This window comes from Pygocentrus nattereri, chromosome 7 (genome assembly GCF_015220715.1).
Source record: "Pygocentrus nattereri isolate fPygNat1 chromosome 7, fPygNat1.pri, whole genome shotgun sequence".
Taxonomy (NCBI): Eukaryota; Metazoa; Chordata; class Actinopteri; order Characiformes; family Serrasalmidae; genus Pygocentrus; species Pygocentrus nattereri.
The window spans coordinates 10,206,549-10,227,489 of NC_051217.1; the positions used below are offsets into that span (position 1 = coordinate 10,206,549).

Sequence of the window (20,941 nt, forward strand, 5' to 3'; positions counted from 1 at the left end):
AACCACCTCCACCTCCTGTGCGCAATGTCTATTTTATCAGCTTCACTTACTATATAGATACACCTTATAGTTCTACAATTACAAGACTGCTCTTGTCAATTACAGACTGATCTGTTTCTCTGCATACTTTATTAGCCTCCTTTTTCCCTCATGGACCTACATAGACCCTCATCAAGCAAGTACTATTTGGGTGGTGGATCATTCTCAGTTTATCTCCATGCATATTGTGCACAAAAAATCGTGTACCCTGCCTGGGAAAGGGTCACCGGGACCTACACCTGGAGCCAGGCCTGGGGGTAGTGTTCCACAGCGAGCGCACGTAATCCGACCGGGCTCAGCCCGAAGAGGCAACGTGGGGAGGCCATGTGGGCCCACCACCCACAAGGTCTAGCATGGGTGAGCGGTGCAGTGCCATATTGGCAGTGGGAGATTGCGGGGAGGCCCTAGGTGGCCTAGGCCCCTGCAGCAGAAACTAGCTCTTGGCACATGGAATGTAACCTCACTGGGGGGGGAAGGAGCCGGAACTTGTGCAGGAGGTTGAGAGGTACCAACTAGATATAGTTGGGCTCACCTCCACCCACAGTGTTGGAGTGTCGGCTCTGGAACCAAACTCCTGGATAGGGGTTGGTCTCTCTCCTTCTCAGGGGATGCACAGGGTGAGAGGCACCAGGCGGGTGTGGGGATACTCACAAGTCCCCGGCTGGTGACCAGACAGTTCTAGTTTGTCCCGGTGGACGAGAGGTTTGCCTCATTGTGAATTGAAATCGCAGAGAGGAAAACTTTGACTGCTGTCTGTGCGTATGAACAACAGATCAGAGTATTCGGCCTTCTTGGAGCGAGTGGGCGGGGTTCTGGAAAGGGTCCCGCCTACAGACTCCATAGATCTACTGGGAGACTTCAATGCTCATGTTGGCAATGACTGGGAGACCTGGAGAGGCGTGATTGGGAAGAACGGCCTGCCCGATCTAAACCCGAATGGTGAATTGTTATTGGAGTTCTGTGCCAGGCATGGATTATCCATAATGAACACCAAGTTCGAACACAAGGATGTTCATCAGTGTACATGGTACCAGAGCTCTTTGGGCCAAAGGTCAATGACCGACTTTGTTGTCGTTTCATCTGACTTGGGACCATATGTTCTGGACACTAGGGTGAAGAGAGGTGCTGAGCTGTCAACTGATCACCATCTGGTGGTGAGTTGGATCAGATGGCAGGGAAGACTGATGGTCAGATCCAGTAGGCCCAAGCGAATAGTGAGGGTGTGCTGGGAACGACTTACACAGGCCCCTGTTCGGAATGATTTCAACTCCCACCTCCGGGAGAGTTTTCTCACGTCCCGGAGGAGGTAGGGGACATGGAGTCTGAATGGAGGCCGTCAAGCTGAAGAAAGAGGCCTTTAGGGACTGGATGGCCCGAAGGACTCCTGATTCAGCAGATAGGTACCGACAGACAAAAAAGGTGGCAGCTGCAACGGTGGCAGAAGCAAAATCCAGGGCATGAGAGGAGTTTGGTGAGGCCTTGGAAAAAGACTTTCATTCGGCCTCAAAGAGGAACTGTCCGGCGACTCAGGAGGGGTCGGGGTGGCTGCGCCCGAGCTGTATTCGGCAAGGGTGGAGAAACTCTGACGTCGAATGAGGATATTGTCGGTCGGTGGAAGGAGCACTTTGAGGAACTTCTTAATCCGGGAGATGTGCCTCCCTCACGGGAGTCAAGGCCAGAGGCTTCTGGGGTGGCAAGTTCCATTTCCTTGGTGGAGGTCACTGAGGTAGTTGGTAAGCTCCTCAGTGGCAAGGCACTGGGGGTGGATGAGATTCGTCCAGAATTGCTTAAGGCTCTGGATATTGTGGGGCTGTCATGGCTAACACGCCTCTGCAATATAGCATGGACCTCGGGAACAGTACCCTTGGACTGGCAGACTGGGATGGTGGTCCCTATTTTTAAAAAGGGGGACCGGAGGGTGTGTGCCATATATCGGGGTATCGCACAGCTCAGCCTCCCTGGGAAAGTCTATGCAAAGGTGCTGGAAAGGAGACTCCGACCGATAGTTGAACCTCAGATTGAGGAGGAACAATGTGGTTTCCGTCCCGGCCGTGGAACAATGGATCAGCTTTTCACCCTCTCCCAGATTGTTGAGGGGGCATGGGAGTTTGCCAACCCAGTATGCTCTGGGAGTATGGGGTGCCGGGACTACTACTCTGGGCTGTCCAATCTCTGTACTCCAGGACTGAGAGCTGTGTCCGTATACTGAGCATTAAGTCAGACTCTTTCAGTGTTACCGTTGGACTTCGCCAGGGTTGTGCTCTGTCTCCACTCTTGTTCGTGATATTCATGGACAGAGTGTCAGGGCGTAGCCAGGGTCAGGAGGGCATTATGTGTGGAGGCCGGAGGGTGGCATCTCTGCTATTTGCAGATGATGTTGTTCTTTTGGCGGAATCACATGGATGCCTCCAGCGCTCGCTGGAGCGATTTGCAGCTGAGTGTGAAGCAGTTGGTATGCGGATCAGCACCTCCAAGTCTGAGTCCATGGTCTTGGCCCGGAAAAGGATGGTATGCCTACTCCAGGTAAGGTGAAGAGCGAGTTGAGCCAAATGGCGAAGCTCTCTGTTTACCGGTCGATCTACATCCCAGCCCTCACCTATGGTCATGAGCTGTGGGTAATGACCGAAGGAACGAGTTCACGAATATAAGCGGCGGAAATAAGCTTTCTTCATCAGGTAGCGGGCTACACGCTATGCGATAGAGTGAGGAGCTTGGTCATCCGGAAGGAGCTCAGAGTAGAGCCGCTACTCCTCCGCATTGAGAGGGGCCAGCTGAGGTGGTTCGGGCATCTAATACGGATGCCCCCTGGACGCATCCCGGTGGCCTACCGGGACAAGACCCTGGGGTCGCCCTAGGACCTGCTGGAGGGATTATGTCTCCAAGTTGGCCTGGGAGCGGCTTGGGGTCCCCGGGAATGACCTGGAGGACGTTGATGCGGATGAAGAGAGAAGATGGAGGATCCTGTTATCCTCTAATCCTCTGACTCAGTTTGGGAATTTCACTGCTGCATGTTTGACATTTCACATTAAGCTGAACGTGTGCAATATTAATGTGGCTGAGAAAAGCACTTGGGCATGTTTAGGGTCACCCAACCCTGGAGCATAAACCCAGTATATACACAATGATTCGCACTGCATTATTATTCTTGTTACACCTTTGGTGAGTTTATAGAATTGTTAAAGCGTTAAAAAAAGACTATTGGCGGTTACAGTTTTTGCATTCTCTGTCTGTATTTTATATTCATAACTCAAGTACTGTAGTAAGAATGTTCAAGTAAGAACATTTAGTTGCAAAGCTGTATGAATATTTATGGTGCTCTCTGGTAGTGAACCCTTCAAACTAGTTTCAGCAAAAGGATTCTCTGTGTCACAATAGTAGAACCCTATTTGTTGCTATTTAGTACCAAGTTAACCAAGTTTTATTAAATAATTTTGTAGAATTCTCTTTCATCATAGAGAATAGATCTAATAATAACAGTAATAATAAGAATACGTAATGCAATAGTGAATGTAATAACTGATCATCAGCCTAACAGAACTTCAGCTATGAAAATCCTTAAATTCTCTTGAAATCTTGCCAGTCAGGTTATTGCCTTTAAATGTTTATTACCAGAATTGCCTCAACTAATAAGGAATAGACAAGAAAGCAGACGCTGACTGTGTTCATGATGCTTTTTCAGATTTAAGCTAGGTTTGGTTGGTTCTGATCACACATAGTCAGTCAAGAAAAGCCATGCTATTCTGTGGCCTATTTAAAACGGCCAGGCTCCAGATGTAAGGGAAGGATTAAAATTCTGCAATACATGCTTAGAATCAGCACACTATGATCAGCACACTGATTAACTATTCGTTACATTAATGCTTGTACATGACATCAAAACTGGAGACTGTTTGCTGTTTTGCTTTATTTTGATCTAAATGCTCCAATAAACAGTGGGTGAAATATTGTTTCAATACACTGAATAGGGGACTTTAAAAATATATATATTTCGACTCATAATTGTGTTTGTCTGTTACTGTCATTAATAAAAATAATTAGATTTCAAGAAAAAACACCCTCAGAGTTCTTCCAATGTTAATACAATGAAAAGTGTGAGATTATAGCTTCCATTAGAGATGTGGGTGAAGCCTGTGGAGCCTTTGAGCTGTTAGGAGTGTTGTATTGGCGATGGTGTTCAGGCAGCAGTGGCAAAGCCCATTTGGTTGTTGGCACGGTCATACACAGAGTAGTACACCCTGAGGAACACATCACCAAAGATCCAGAGGGGCTGGCCATTCTGAGAGGGCAGGTAGGTGGGGGCGATGGCCACGGTGCAGTAGCCACTCTGGGTCTCCTGTGAACATAGGTATTACAAGATTTTATGATTGTTGTTCCGTTTTCGTGTAGTGGCCTAAAAGAGCTGTTGCAAGTTGGAGAGGGCAGTATGATTCTCAAATCTATATTGTGATAAATTGCTATTATATGTTTTTCTGAGTGTATTGGGGTGATCAAAGCCATAATGGGTCAGGCATTAGGTTTTTAGATTTATACCAGGAGCAATAATGTATGGTGGCAAAGCAGAATGCTTCCATGATGCTTTTGTGTGTACATGCCAGTTGGTATTTAAGAACCTTGATTCCACTCACCACAAGCGATAAAAAATGACTTGAAGCTTAAAACTGGTGCACACAAGGCCACTACTGCTGTTTGCTACATGCAGCAGTTATAAAAGGCTGTGCTGATGGGCTAGGAGCTGGCAGTGTTATAGGGCACAAATGCAGTGACTTGTTTCTGCTTTTAAATCAGCCTTACTAAGCTGTGCTCTCAAGAAAAAATAAAAGGAAATAAAAATATATTTTAAAAAGCCAGGAATATGCACATAACATTATGGTGGCATGTTAACAGTGGTGTTGAGGCATCGAGGTGTTGCATTGCTTGTTGCAGCCCTAGTAGAAAATAATTTTAATAATACATACAATTCTAGAGGTCAGCATATCAAAAGCTAGCAAATGTAATGACCTGGATGTAGGCAGAGGGAGGGAGAGTGAATGATGTTCCACTAATGACGAAGCTCAGACTGGGGAGATTGTCTGCCGTGCTGCAGTCCACAACATACTGTAAAAGAGAGATTCAGAAAGACCCACAGTGAGAGATTTATTAGAAGATCAGAGAAATTCTCTGTAGGCTTTCAGGTCAGTTGGCTGTAGTAAGCACCAGCTGTTACGGCATGTATAAGCAGAAGCTGGTAATGTCTATACTGAAAATTAAAGATGAAGAATTTATTAAAGCTGAAGAATACATTCTTACTATTTGAGCCTGGCAGCTAGTAACCAGTGTTACTACATGCATTAGTTGTCATACAGTGGGGAAAAAAAGTATTTAGTCAGTCACCAATTGTGCAAGTTCTCCCACTTAAAAAGATGAGCGAGGCCTGTAATTGACATCATAGGTAGAACTCAACTATGAGAGACAAAATGAGGAAAAAAAATTCAGAATATCACATTGTGGAAAATAAGTATTTGGTCACCTACAAACAAGCAAGATTTCTGGCTGTCACAGACCTGTAACTTCTTCTTTAAGAAGCTCTTCTGTCCTCCACTCATTACCTGTATTAATGGCACCTGTTTGACCTTCTTATCTGTATAAAAGACAACTGCCCACAACCTCAAACAGTCACACTCCAAACTCCACTATGGCGAAGACAAAAGAGCTGCCGAAGGACACAAGAAACAAGATTGTAGACCTGCACCAGGCTGGGAAGACTGTATCTGCAATAGGCAAGCAGCTTGGTGTGAAGAAATCTATTATGGAAGCAATAATCAGAAAATGTAAGACCTACAAGACCACTGCTAATCTCCCTCGATCAGGGGCTCCACGCAAGATCTCACCATGTAGGGTCAAAATGATCACAAGAACGGTGAGCAGAAATCCCAGAACCACACGGGGGGACCTATTGAATGACCTGCAGAAAGCTGGGACCAACGTTACAAAGGCTACTGTCAGTAACACACTACGCCGCCAGGGACTCAGATCTTGCAGTGCCAGATGTGTCCCCCTGCTTAAGCCAGTACATATCCGGGCGCATCTGAAGTTTGCTAGAGAGCATTTGGATGTTCCGGAAGAGTATTGGGAGAATGTCATGTGGTCAGATGAAACCAAAGTAGAACTGTTTGGTACAAACACAACTCGTCGTGTTTGGAGGAGAGTGAATGCATGAGTTGCATCCAAAGAACATGATACCAACTGTGAAGCATGGGGGTGGCAACATGATGCTTTGGGGCTGTTTCTCTGCAAAGGGACCAGGACGAATGAATGGGGCCATGTATTGTGAGATTTTGAATGCAAACCTCCTTCCATCAGCAAGGGCATTGAAGATGAAACGTGGCAGGGTCTGTCAGCATGACAGTGATCCCAAACACACTGCCAGGGCAACAAAGGAGTGGCTTCGTAAGAAGGATTTCAAGGTCCTGGAGTGGCCTAGCCAGTCTCCAGATCTCAACCCCATAGAAAACCTTTGGAGTCCGTGTTGCCCGCCGACAGCCCCAAAACATCACTGCTCTAGAGGAGATCTGCATGGAGGAATGGGTCAACATACCAGCAACGGTGTGTGCCAACCTTGTAAAGACTTACAGAAAACTCCTGTCATTGCCAACAAAGGATATATAACAAAGTATTGAGATGAACTTTTGTTATTGACCAAGTACTTATTTTCCACCATTATTTGCAAATAAATTCTTAAAAAATCAATTCTTTAAATTCTTTAAAAAAATCTACCTATGATGTCAATTACAGGCCTCTCTCATCTTGTTAAGTGGGAGAACTTGCACAATTGGTGACTGAGTAAATACTTTTTTTCCTCACTGTAGGTGATTTAATGTCAGTTACACTTGTCTTACTTTATAAGACTGTTTGTCATTGTTTTTAACTCAATCGCTGCTTAGAGTCTGTAGTGTTGTGCTTTACCTCTCCATAACTGTTCTCCTGTGCTCCAATAGACTGCAACAGGCTGGACAGGTATGACTGAGGGGCAGTGAGCGTAGAGGTACCAGTGTCCACAATGGCCTGGCAGCCGCTGTACTGGGAGCACCAGTCAGTCTGTTGTCCTCCAATCAGAAACCTAGTAAAGAGGATGTCAATAGTTTTGAGTTGTAGCTCAAGAACCCAAAGACCAATTGCAAAAAAATGCAACATAATAGTCTGTTATTTCCACCAAATCTGTACAGAAACGAAAGCTTAAGAAGTAGTTTACATCTCTACAAGCCTCTAAAATAGTATTCCTCCTTATTTTAAGAGTTTAAGAGATGGCCATTAAGTAGTATAATATGGTATAAATGAGCTCACTCTTGAATGCCAATTTGCCAGTACGTCTCAGCAGTCACGGGGGTCCAGTAGATCTCACCCTGATACATGTTCTGGTCCACTCCACCGAAAGCCACCTCACTGCCGGATTCCTCATTCCTGCACAAGGAGAGGCAATGCACAGTTTAAGCTCATGTCAACAACATTCTAAATAATCTTTTGGTTAGACAGTACATATTATTCAGAGCTCCATGCAATGGTATGTAACGCTGTTTGTGTACTGTATTATGCTTGATCAGAATGCCTGTTGTAATGTATACTGAGGAGTGGGTTTATCTTTGTTGTAAACCTCTATGCCAGTATTACTCACGCGCTCAGATAGACAGCAAACAAGTCTTGCTCCAAGAGACCCTGTTGTATCAGTGTATCAAAAAGCGGCGTCTGATTGCCAACAGCAAGGGATGGGTAAGCCAGACCAAGGATTCCATCAAACTGAGCCTCCACGAAGTTCTCACCAGGCTCACTGGTGCTCAGACCAATCTCTTGGCTGCTGATCGTGATGCCAGACAGCTAATGAAGGCAAAGTGAAGTTGAACAATTGTGAGATCTCTAACAAACTATGGTTTGTCTAACACCATGGAGCATGGGATTATCATAACACATCAGAATATACTTTGAATTTGCTTTCAAACTCACAGTCACTGTGTCATATCCAAAGTCGCCAGTGAGGGATCCAGCTCCATAGTACAAGTCGAAGGTTTGGGAGGTGGATTGGTAGGTGGAGGACTCCTGAGGGTTGAACTGGGTATGAGTGGCTGTGGAGAAAATGCCACAGTACCTGAGTCTCATTGCTCAAATACAAAGATCTCCTGTTTCCTGTTGGCAGTGGTGGTATCACTATACCACATGCCAGGTACCTCAGTGTGTCTAATACATTAAGGTGCTTGAGACAGTGTTAGTGGTTGTATGTAGAATGACTTACTGCATGCCTGGGTGGTGCAATAGACAGAATCAACCCACAGATTGGAAGACCCAGTGTCAAACAGAACTTGGAAGGACTGGGGCGGAGTGCCAACACTGATCACACCGTAGTAGGACGACTGAAACAGGCATTGAAAAAGATCAGCTGAACAGTAATTGTCTTAGCATGTACTGATGCATCACAGTGCATTGATCAGAAGTTGGCAATGCTACTTTTGGAATGCTGTAACAATCTAATGGATTGTTATAATAATATTCAGTAGAGCACATGCTTATTTTTTTGGTCAAAATAATATTCTCAGGCTATTTCAAATGCAAAAATCCCCCCAAAAAGTCTTGGTGTAGTGTTTTTATTGCCCATATTTCATAACATTTGAATAGTGCTATAATTATGACTGTAGTTTAGCATAATTAAAAAATAATAATTCTGAAAATAATTAATCCAAAACAGTTGGTGTTGTAGTGAAATTTGGGGTTTCATGATGCATGGAAACAATTCTTAAATAATTGTAATCAATTTGTTGTCAGATCAGAAATGTACACCTCTAGTGGATTGTTTCAGAAATAAGGGTTTGTATTTTGACTTACATCAGCGTAGTTGGTCAGGGGCTCGATGGTGCTGGTGGCCAGGACCTCAGGGCTCTGATATTTGAGGGCGGGATCGCTGTAGGGCAGATGGATTCCCTTCTCCCGCAGAGTCTCTCTGATTGACTTAAACTTCTTCAGGGGAACCCTTCAGAAAGGAACAAAGCCTGGTTCACGTATGAGACCACTGGAACTTTTACTTGAACTCAGAAATAAAATAAAAATAGGCTAGAGTGAACAAGAGTAGAATGAATATTGGTAGAAAATGCTAGATGGGATTTCGGAGGGGAAAGAGTAACAAGTCTAGTCTGAAAGAGCTCACGTTTTCATTAGGTAATGTTAGGTAATTAGCTGTGTATTTGCTCCTGTGGGGTAGTTTCAGCATGATAGCCCACTTTTTCACTGCTATTGATTACAGCTGTAATCAAAAATATTTGATAAATTTGATCATTAAAATATAAAAAAGTGGAAAGGCCATTTGAATATTACGTTAGCTGCTTCAATGAACCCAGTTCTGTTAACTCTGGCACCCAGAAGGCTCTCTGTTTTCATTTATTGCTGAGAATGAACAACTTCATTTTAAGGGTGATGGTTGAAATGATGCCAGATCAGGTTTGCCAGATTTGGCAGGATCAGCTTTTAACACACCTTACTATGAAATAAGAATTTAACTGTGATATTTGTATGAATTGCCTTTTAGTATTTCAATTGATTTTTATTAAGAACTTCAGTAAATAAACACAGTTAATGCAGTAGTGCAAAAAATGAAACCAAATTCATTTTAAAGTAAAAAATGCAAATAAAATATTTAGAAACATTTTCATTTGGTGTTACATTATAAACATTATAGTTACATTCCATTTAGGAGGCAGTCGCCGAGCCAGCAGTTTTGATCAGCATTGGAGTGCTCCTGTAATAAATTCTGTTACACCTCTAAAGTAGCCCAAGACAGCTGTCTTCTAAAATACCGTATTTTCAGCAAACATCATGGCAGCATTGCAACCTGACAGACAGCATATGTAGCTTGGTAGCTGCCGTCAGCTAAATTGAGAAGTGTGAGTAAAGCTGTATCACGTTCAAAGCATGCTACAGTCTTAAAATAGTGGCTCCTAAATGGCCTGTAATTGGTACAGAACCATTACATGATGTGGAGTTTTTTAAAACTTGTAAACAGTTCTTCACATTCAGATCTCACATCCTTACAAAAATGGTTTTATGAAGAACCATTTATTGAAAGGTTCTTTAGGAAATCTAAGTGGTTCTTTTACCGCATTGCTCCACAGCACCCAAAGTTTCCCTAAAGCAATGACTGACAAAGTTCCTATCCCTATGCTGCCTCTAGAATGTGACTTAGAGTGAGAGTGAATGTTAAAGCAAAAGAGGATGAGAGACAAGAAAGCGTAACTCTACCTGATGATGGCCTCTGAGAGGACGAGGCACGCCACGAGGACGATCAGACTCTTCATGGTGATTTCTGTTCTCCGTCTAGCTGAAAGAACACGCCGGCCCCTAACACACCGAGGCCCTTATATACTTATAGCAGGGGCCTCATATCTCTCTGTCCCTATAACACACACACTCATTTTTACCGGAGCCAGCACTTTGTTCTCTGATGGGTATAAGCTGTGAACACACTTGCCGCAGTCCTGGCTTTCCACATGATAACACTGATAAGGCATGGAAAAAGAAATGGACAGACTAATGGAGAAAACCCTAAAGAAGAATGAAAGATCCTACTTTGACAAATGCTTCCTAATTAGTTTCATCCTAAACCTTCTGTAAGATCAGACAGGACTGTGATGGAATAGCGTTTCTTAGAAAATAAATATTCCGAGTATTTGAACGTGTACTTTATTTGGGGTTCCAGTAGATAAATTCAATTGAGTGTGAATAGCGGTTTCTCTTGGTGTGGCAGGAAAATGCACATGTCAGAAAAAAAGTAGGAGAGAAAAGAGGTTTGAGTGAAATTTGTTAATGGCACTGATGAAATGCCAGTGATGTGGAAGGGAACTGACACTGGTTTGATGTTTTCTGGCATTGTTTCTGAGCAACAGATACAAACAGAAATACAGAAGACATACGGCTTCTCTAGCATTCGGGAGACTCCTAGCTTTTTTACATACACAGAGGGCACAGAGTTGAATTCGAAGTGTTTGTGGCGTTTGTTCATCTGAAGTGTTGCTTTGCTTGATTTTAATCAGAGAATTCACTTGCTTTGAAAAAAAGGCATATTATTCATCAACTACATGAACTTCAATGCCTACTGGTTGATCTATATGGTTATAAAAGTGTGTAATAAAACTGCAGAAATTAAACTGCTTGTTGCTGCATGAAGTGAAGTTTTAGGTTCAATTGGCAAAATCTACAGCTAGTAAAGCTCGTCATAGGCACAGCTGTTCCTAATATTTTTATGTTGCCACATATCTCAGTGGAAAATAATTGTTTGCTTATCTCCACTGCAGTTATCATAAGGGCTTCGTCAAGGTTACAATGATCTCTGTATCATTGCTTAAATATGATTGCATGTCTTGGCAAAAGGAAAAATAAATATTTTTTTTCTTATCAAAAACCTTTCAGTCACAAACAACTTAAAACCAGAAGCTCAAGGTTGGTGCTTTACTAATGTAAAATAATTTTTTCAATCAACTAAATGCTATTGGATGCTAATTACAGTATAATAATAATACAGACTGTATATTGCAAGTAAATTAAGTGTGTATTGTACCAGATTTTACTCTGAAAAAGATCAGAGATTTGCTGAGGACTGTTTTGTTTCACATCTGACAGTGTTTGTTTTATGTTGGAGCTCATTTTATGAGAAAAATGCCTAATCTTTTAAAACAAAAATTGCGAATAATTAAACCACTGGTCAAGAAGAAAGTTAGTATAATAAGCTTTATGTGAAACATTCAGTAAACAAGCAGAGAATCACTCAATATGCCTTTCCACACTAAATGCTACTATTTGAAATTCTTTGGCTTTTGGATGATCATTTCATTGAAATGTGTTAAATTTCTGTTTTCAGTCTAAACACAATGTGCTTATTATTTCTTATATAGAACATACAATTGAATATCCATTTAATTGAATTATATAATTATTATATTTTTAGATATATACAAGTTTACACAGTTTAAAGGGTTGATATTAATAAAAACATGGGTTTTAATGTACAATGTGACTTGACTATGATACAGTTAATACGTCAGATCTTAGATTTTCCAAAACAAGACCAGTGCCAGATTAAGTCTCTCACTCATTCTCTCTCTCTCTCTCTCTCTCTCTCTCTCTCTCTCTCTCTCTCTCTCTCTCTCTCTCTCTCTGAGGATGCAGAAATAATGGGCTCTGTTGTGCTTTCCTTAATGCTTTAGGATATGAGTATTAGAATGAAGTGTGTTTGTGTGTGAGAGGGACTGTGTGTGTGTGTGTGTATGAATGTATGTATATATGTTGTACCGCCTCATACAATGCCTCGCTTTTAAAAATTAGTTTTTGTGCTAAATGTAGCCCAGCTGTTTAGTTAATGCATCTGGTCAAGGTCCGGAACCAGTCTGGTGGTCCAGGCATAAGAAGAGACATGTGAAGCACTAAAGGAAACAAAAAAAGACTTAATAAAAGAAACAGCAGGAAATCAAGGCAAGGCAGAACAGGCATATTTGCGGTCCATTGCTTAGTATTGTTCTGCTTTTTTCTTTGAAAGAAGGGTCACTAAAGAAAAGCCCCAAAATCTTTCAGAATCCTTGACAAGTACATTTTTTGTGAGATTAGGTAATTTTATATGCACAGTATTTTAAAAAAGACCCCTGGCCCAACAGAGGTAATAAAATGGACGTATTCTAGACCAGAGGTCTTCAAATTCAGACCCTAAATCCAGTTTCCCACCCTGGATTTAACTGAACTGTCAATGTATGTTAATGCAACTGATTGGCCATGTAGTGTCAGACTTAACAATGCTTACAAAATCTCGAACTGGAAACTGGATTTAGGGTCTGGATTTGAAGACCTCTCTTCTAGACAAATAGATAATGTTTCATAATGAAGAATAAATCAGTGAAGGAAGTAAATGTCACCCACTTATTTTGATAGTAGGTATTAAAGGTGAATTGATCTACATCAAACAGAATAATTATTAAATTGTAAGAAGTCTGTGTGAGTGATAAGGAAGGAGTAATTTGTTAAACGTCCCAAGCTCCACAAATGAAGAGGTGGTGTGTGAACTCTTGGCCTGGTTCTCAAAGCAAGTTTTTGAAATTGCTACAAGCAGCATGATTTCACATTTTCATTTTCTAAAATAAAATATGAACGACTGTATTCTGTGGTGAGCCATGAAGAAATGAATTTATGACGCTCAATATAATGTTACAGTAAAAATTGGATTTAATTCCTCAGAATTGCGTTATGATTTTATACCTCATTATTCCAGTATACTGCCCACTATACTGGTGATTGCAGCTGCTATTATTCTCACAGCATTGTGGTGGTTAGTTGACAGACGTCTGTTAGATGTCTATGGAGGGACATCATGTCTGCGGCAGTGCTGTGTGGTTACAGCCAGTTCATAAAGGGCTGGACGAATAACTGTCTTTTCTTAATTTATTTACTAAAAAATTCAGAGAGTCTTCATGTCTTTCAGCAAGAGCATCTACCTTTCTCCAATTAATAGCACAATAGAAGGCTTAAAGAACCCTCTCCCCTCCTTCCTGCCCATCTTCCCTCCCCGCAGTCTCTAAAATAATGGTAGATGTGCTTTTAGCCTCTGTCTGAGAGTTGGTCAAGTGCACTCTGAGGATATAAACATAGAAAGTGAAAAACACAACCATGCTTGCTTTTCTTTTGCAATTTCGCCACCTTTATGTTTCCTTTGCAGGTTTTTGGACCTCATGTTCTTGTTCTCTACAGTAATGACAGTTGATGATGACACAGTGCACTGCTCATATGTTTTTTAATTTTTTTTTTAATTTTATTTGTATCATTTGGTGCCACTAGTTCTCCTTTGAATTCCATAATAAACTGAACAATAGAAATGATTAAAAAATACTTTTTACATTAAGTGACAAAAAGTTTTTGTTTCTTCTTCTGCATAGTTGTCATTTTGTAGATAGAAGGTTTTGTTCTAAAGGAAAAATGCAGTTAATAAGTACAGATCAGATTAAATAGATGGGAGGTTAGGAGATGTGCGGTGCTTCTGTATGATGTGCTGATCACATGCATTGTGGACAGTTACACTACATTACATCACTGTGTGTTTCTCAATGTATTGTGGATATTGCCAGTAACTACTGCATGTTTCATTACAAAGAAAGCATAGTCAGTCGTGTTTAATTAAATGTAGTACAGTGCAGTTCATTGTTCTCGACAGTGTTTTTTAAATGTGGCACTACTGGTGCAAGTTGAAATCTATTGAAAAGTTGAAACTGAAAAGTCTTGTGATGTTATACTTTTGCCACATTGTGACAAGTGAAATATGAAGCTTTGTCAATGTCCCACAGGATCGTGGTGTTTTGACTCAAAGCTACAAATCCAGCCTATAGATCAATGATACTGTAGACATTCAGCACACATGACAACACACAGTATGTTGGTGCACATGCACTCAGGAAAAGATGAAAGCTTTGGCTGGGCCATAATCTTCCTTACATAATGATGTGTGTGTGTGTGTGTGTGTGTGTGCATGCGCACATCTAGAAATTCAGTCACCAGAACTCTGATAGTCTAATGCAGTCAGTTCCATTAAATATTTCATATACAGGGCGTTTGTGTTGTGATTGATTTAATTCCGTTAGTTCCATTGTCAGATCTGTTCGCTGTGTAAACCCCTATGGTCGTCCTTTTCAGTCCTGTTGCATTTTATATGACGTTTTGAGGGCAGCTACTCCCCTCCCCCACAGGCACTTCAGAATAAGAAGCTTAAATGAAATGCAGAAATTAATTTTGCTGAGAAGTTGATTTTATGTATATCATGTTTAACATGATTTACGTGGTTGTTTACCGTGAGTTAATGAGGAAGTCCTGAGGTTTGAAAGGGCATGAGAGATTGAAGGAATCATTTGTGTTTCTGCGCAAAACACCTTCTAAACCTGTTTAGGTTGTGGTTGAATGGTGTGTGTGGAATCTGAGGGTGGTGGCCTGACCAAAATCAAATCATAGCCACATGGGAACTTTTATTTCAGTTTGACACAATGTAAAGGACAAAAGGTATTTTCAAATTATGTACAAAAACTGGAAAACAACAAAAAAGGAGATGCAAAGTTTTGTTCCAACAGCAGTGATATGTTTATATTGAGTTCAGTTCACATAAGAGGTGATTTATCTGTCTTTTAAGTGTATATGCTTTAAGCAACTACCAGTTAACCTTCTCAATGATAGTTTGAAGTAGAGATGCAGCAATCTGACTTTTTCAGTTCCGATACGATACATAAACTTTGCATATCGGTCGATACCCGATACCGATCCAATACTATTGTTGAATTAATAAACCGTTTACCTCACCATGTGGGAGAGACTTAAACATTACTTTACCAACTTTGTAAAACAAAATATAACAAATTAACACAGATATAAATGTACTAAATTGCTATTCGTTTGTTACTAAAATAATAAACAATTGTGCAGGCCCTTGACACAGCATTCAAAATAAAAAAGTAGTCCAATTTCTTACATTTTATTTATTTTAATATATTTTATTAGCCAAAACAAAAAAATAAGTAGCTTCACTTTGTCAAACACATGAACAAAATCTTATTTCAATCAAAATCAATCTTATTTTTTAAATATTTAGTGTAAACAGTAATTCAAAATCTAGCAGCTGAAACTGCAAATAAATAAGTAGCTTGGTCAAACATACAAGCAGTAATCAAACATTGTAAACATGTAAACATTTAGTGCAGTCTCACACCACTCAAGTCAAGTCACGTCAAGAGGCTTTTATGGTCATTCCATCTATGTACAAGTACACAGTGGAGTGAAATTACGTTCCTCCAGGAACATCACGGTGCAACAAGGCACAAAAAGTACAAAGTGCGAACGTGCAGACATCGTGTGCAAAGAAAAAATTCAACTAGAAACAATAAATACGATAAATTAAACAGACATTAGACACAGTAAATGGACAGGACAGTGCCGCACCGACACACCACTCATTCTGGACATGAGGTAGTGGAATAAGGTGCAGAGATATTAACATGCTGTGATCTGTGAGTCATGCAGTCAGATGACAGACATAAATACAGCAGTTAGTGAGGTAGAAAAAACCAGAGTAAAACAGTGAAAACACAGTGTAGCAGCAACGTTTCAGATAGTGCAAGTAGAGCATCGAAGAGTTCTGTGTGTGGAGTATGTGTGTGGGGGGTTGGGGGGTTAGCTCAGTCTATGTGAGTTTAAAAACCTGATTGCTTGAGGAATAAAACTGTTGTAGAGTCTCGCAGTGGTGGCACGGATGCTCCTGTACCTTCTGCCAGACGGCAGCAGTGAAAAAAGTCTGTGTGAGGGATGGATGGGGTCGTCCACAATGTTAGTGGCTTTCTGGATACAACGTGTGGTGTAGACGTCCATGATGAAGGGGAGAGAGACCCCGATGATCTTCTCAGCTGTCCTCACTATACGCTGTAGGGTCTTGCGGTCTGAGGCGGTGCAATTCCCAAACCAAGTGATGATGCAGCTGCTCAGGAGGCTCTCCACAGTCCCCCTGTAGAACATGGTGAGGATGGGAGGGGGGAGATGAGCCTTCTTCAGTCTCCGCAGGAAGTAGAGGCACTGCTGGGTTCTCTTGGCTATGGAGTTGGTGTTGAGGGACCAGGTGAGGTTATCTGTGATGTGGACACCGAGGAACTTGGTGCTCCTGACGATTTCTAGCAGAGCCAGTGATGTCCAGTGGGGGGTGGTCACTTCGCGCTCTTCAGAAGTCAACTACCATCTCCTTAGTTTTGTTTACATTCAGAGACAGGTTGTTGGCTCCGCACCAGTCCGTTAGCCACTGCACCTCCTCTCTGTATGCTGACTCGTTGTTCTTGCTGATCAGACCCACCACAGTCGTGTCATCAGCAAACTTGATGATGTTGTTTGAGCTGTGCTTTGCAGTACAGTCTTGAGTCAGTAGAGTGAACAGCAGTGGACTGAGTGTTCAGACCCAGCAGGCTCAGTTTTCCAATGAGCTGCTGAGGAGTGGTGGTGTTGAACGTTGAACTGAAGTTGTTGAACAGCATTCTGACGTAGGTGTCTTTATTGTCTAGGTGGGAGATAACCAGGTAGAGTGTGGTGGAGATGGCGTGGTCTGTTGAGTGGTTGTGGTGATATGCAAATTGCAGGGGGTGACGACGCCGACATGTCAGTCAAGCGAACCGAAACTAAATACCGGACGTTTGTGATATTCCGCCCGAACATTTTTTAAGTCTCAAAAATAATATACGTTAATTAAATTAATTATTTTCAAAAGCTGAGCTGCATCAGAGGGATCAAAGAGCCGCGGGTTGCCGACCCCTGGCCTCGTGATCTGACCATAGGATCTGACACTTCTCTTGATCTGACATGCGCTGACATGCGCAGGTTTCACTGTAACCAACACCAAGGCCTAGCCTACTAGCCATTAAGCCAGTCAGAAACAGGGGGGCGGGACTTGCTTTGACCAAACAAATTGATAGATTCAGTAGGAAATCCCGGGAAATACACGTGCGAATTTTTTTCCACTGTCAACACGAAACGTATAAACTCAGCCATGGAACACAACTATATTAAGCCTATATTAAGGGGAAAATGGAACTGAATAGTAATTTTAGGGCTGTAGTATTATTTATGAGTTTGTTGCACTGTAACTGTTTCAAAATATTTAAAATAAATGGTGCATAGTTTGCTATTATATTTTTAAAAGAAATGAGTGTGTCCTTGTTCATGTCATTTAGTCAATGGTTAGGCTACTAATCAATTCCTAGTTTACTTTGGAGTATTGTTATTGCCACCTGCTGACCGTTCTTGGTATGGCTGTAGTATCTGCAGTCTCCTGTGCTATAGAAGCAATAAGGTATGTGACTAGTTAAAAACAGGTATGGATTCCTGAACAGGCCTGCTAGTCCCAAGAGTTCTGGTAATCTGCACAAGCTTCTGAAATATAGGCTTATATTGGGTTTGTTTACCTCATGTCTGAATGTTGTTCATGTATTTCAATAAAATTCAACACAATCTATCATTGAAGGGACTAATTCAAAAGCAGAAATTCTTTGACAGTAATGAAGATCAGGGTTATACATAGACGTATATCTGCGCCCAGGGGCCAACAAGTTATGTGTTAAGTGTGTGCATACATAGCACCCCCACCCTGCTCACCTCCTGAGCAGAGAAAAAAAGTTCAGGCTCAGGAATTTTTTCCCACTATCACCCCTGCATATAACACCAACAACAAAGATCAGCACAAAGACCAGCAAACACAAGGTGCGAACACAGGGCTTAAATACACCTGGAAAACGAGGGACAGGTGGAAGACAGGTGGAGACAATCAGGGGTGGAGTCACGAAAGGAGGGGGCTAAACCAAAACAGATGCACATGGACAGGGCTGGGAGGGGCCAATCGTGACAGGTAGTTAATGAAATGGCTATATTTGTGTTGTAGACATTGTGAACCCTGGTTCCTATCACCACCACTGTGAAGAAAGTCAGACCATTCTGAATGACATTGACATTACACCTGAATGACTGACTCATGTAGACATTAAAAAAAAGGTGTAATTCTCCTTTAATGCTAGAGCAGACATCCTCTCTGACTACACACACAGAAACCTGTGCGTATGGATTTAGAGCAGTCATGTGACAATCATGTAATCAAAAAAAAATCTAATGAGAACAGATTTTAGTGGCAGCTGATAGAGACAAGCAATGCTGTGTGTCATTCTCATTGACAAGTGTAGCTGATTCTGCAGACTTAGTTATTGACAGCGTCTGTACGAGTGAATCGAGACACAGTCTGAGCTCAGACAGAGAGACATACTATAAAAATAGACTTGCTGGATTGCCTGAAAATGGTGAGTTAATTAAACATGAAATAGTATGTTAGTAGAACAGTGATCTGTGTCTTACATTTTGTTTGTAGCTCATTAATATCAAAAGTTTAAGGCAGCTACTTACTTTTTAAATTACTATACCACATTATTTTTTACAGTGCACTCAATATTAAGTTTCTTACATATTCATTACAAATGTAATTTCATGTTCATATCAAAACATGTATTAGAAGTTATATTTATACAGATTCGTCAAATCCAGTGCACTTGCTTGCTTGCTTGCTGGGTCTGAGTTTGTGTGCTGCTGCGGTAGCAAGCTGCTGCAGATGCCCATAAACCCTGTGAGCAAATAAATGTGTTTGCTGCTGTTTGGCTGCCAACTTTGTCAGCAGCAGCAAACACAGGCCTTTGAAAATGAGCTAGCTGTTTTATTTAATGTGGAAGAGGGAAAACTCCTGTTCCTGCAATTTAAAGTACTGATGTACATTTAGATTGGCAGACAATTGTTGCAAACATGCAATCAAGGACAGTGTACTGTTTTGGCTCATTTGCAGTTTTTCCCCCTAGAATTTTAAGCAAAGGTGGTAGACTCAGAGCTGTAATAGTTGTGCATAAGTGGTAACATCAAACACTAGTGGGATGGAGTGTCATCCTGCAGAATTATCTTTAAAAATGCAGAGAATACACTGTATATGTGAATCCACTAAGCTTTATATTCTCTATACATTCAGAAATGCAACTGTAATTACTTCATTTTTCATGAGTTACTCTATATCAGAAGAATTTTTGTGCGGCTGAAAGCTTTACAATTCATACGGGTATGAAGAATTCTTAGAATATGTTTCTACAACAATGCATAGGAATAGTCTTCATTCATCCATCCATTCATCCATTATCTTCCGCTTCTCCGGGGTTCGGGTCGCGGGGGCAACATCCTAAGCAATGAGGCCCAGCCAGACCTCGCTTTCCCCAGCCACTTCCACTAGCTCTCCAAGGGGGGCGATATAGTCACGCCAGCGTGTCCTGGGTCTTCCTCGGGGTCTCCTCCCGAGGGAGGCGTCCAGGAGGCATCCTAACCAGATGCCCAAACCACCTCAGCTGGCACCTCTCGACGTGAAGAAGCAGCGGCTCTACTCCGAGTCCCTCCCGGATGACCTAACTTCTCACCCTATCTCTAAGGGAGAGTCCAGACACCCTGCAGAGGAAACTCATTTCGGCCGCTTGTATTCGTGATCTTATTCTTTCGGTCATTACCCAAAGCTCATGATCATAGGTGAGGGTGGGAACGTAGATCGACCGGTAAATCGAGAGCCTTGCCTTATGGCTCAGCTCTTTCTTTACCACAACAGACTGGTAAAGAGCCCGCATCACTGCTGACCCAGCACCAATCCGCCTGTCAATCTCCCGCTCCCTTGTACCATCACTCATGAACAAGACCCCGAGATACTTGAACTTCTCCACTTGAGGCAAGAGCCTATCCGCCCTTTTCCGCCGGAGAACCATGGTCTCGGATTTAGAGGTACTGATTCTCATCCCGGCCACTTCACACTTGGCTGCAAACCCATTCAGAGAAAGCTGAAGTTTGCGGCCTGATGTCCCCAATAGGACCACATCATCTGCAAACAGCAGCGATGTGACCCTGAGGTCACCAAAAAAAGACACCCTCCATCCCCTGACTGCGCCTATAAATTCTATCCATAAAAATTATGAATAGACTCGGTGACAAAGGGCAGCCCTGACGGAGTCCAACTCTCACTGGGAACGAGTCTGACTTACTGCCGGCTATGCGAACCAAACTCCAGCTTTGTTTGTACAGGGCCTGAATGGCTCGTAGCAAAGAGCCATGTACCCCGTACTCCAGAAGCACCTCCCACAGAATACCCTGGGTAACACAGTTGAATGCCTTCTCCAGATCCACAAAGCACATGTGGACTGGTTTGGTAAACTCCCATGAACCCTCCAGAATCCTGGAGAGGGTGAAGAGTTGGTCCAGTGTTCCACGACCAGGGCAGAACCCGCACTGCTCCTCCTGGATTCGATTATAAGCCAGACTGGTTCGACTATAAGCCAGA

The 20,941-nt window shown here is 42.2% G+C and overlaps 2 protein-coding genes across 3 annotated transcripts in view; one reads left to right on the forward strand and one right to left on the reverse strand.

Moving 5' to 3' along the window:
* The window catches only part of mapk8ip2 (mitogen-activated protein kinase 8 interacting protein 2), a 102,899-nt gene that overhangs the window by 43,026 nt on the left and 38,932 nt on the right, over positions 1 to 20,941 (forward strand). The window lies entirely within an intron of this gene.
* On the reverse strand, positions 3,932 to 10,380 carry LOC119263749 (gastricsin-like). The gene is made up of 9 exons (XM_037540266.1): positions 10,294 to 10,380; positions 8,887 to 9,031; positions 8,300 to 8,417; positions 8,014 to 8,132; positions 7,688 to 7,887; positions 7,360 to 7,476; positions 6,982 to 7,135; positions 5,038 to 5,133; positions 3,932 to 4,372 (listed from the first exon to the last, which is right to left on the reverse strand). Exons 1-9 carry the CDS (start codon positions 10,347 to 10,349, stop codon positions 4,214 to 4,216), a joined length of 1,164 nt encoding a protein of 387 aa, XP_037396163.1. The 5' UTR covers positions 10,350 to 10,380; the 3' UTR covers positions 3,932 to 4,213.

Bases quoted from the DNA above. Each gene is read 5' to 3' on its own strand.
- LOC119263749 (XM_037540266.1), bottom strand. From the start codon at position 10,349: ATGAAGAGTCTGATCGTCCTCGTGGCGTGCCTCGTCCTCTCAGAGGCC. The intron at 5,134-6,981 runs GTAAAGCACAAC...TCTCTTTTACAG, and splicing joins AGGAGAACAGTTATGGAGAG to TATGTTGTGGACTGCAGCAC. The intron at 4,373-5,037 runs GTCATTACATTT...CTATGTTCACAG, and splicing joins CTCCCTCTGCCTACATCCAG to GAGACCCAGAGTGGCTACTG.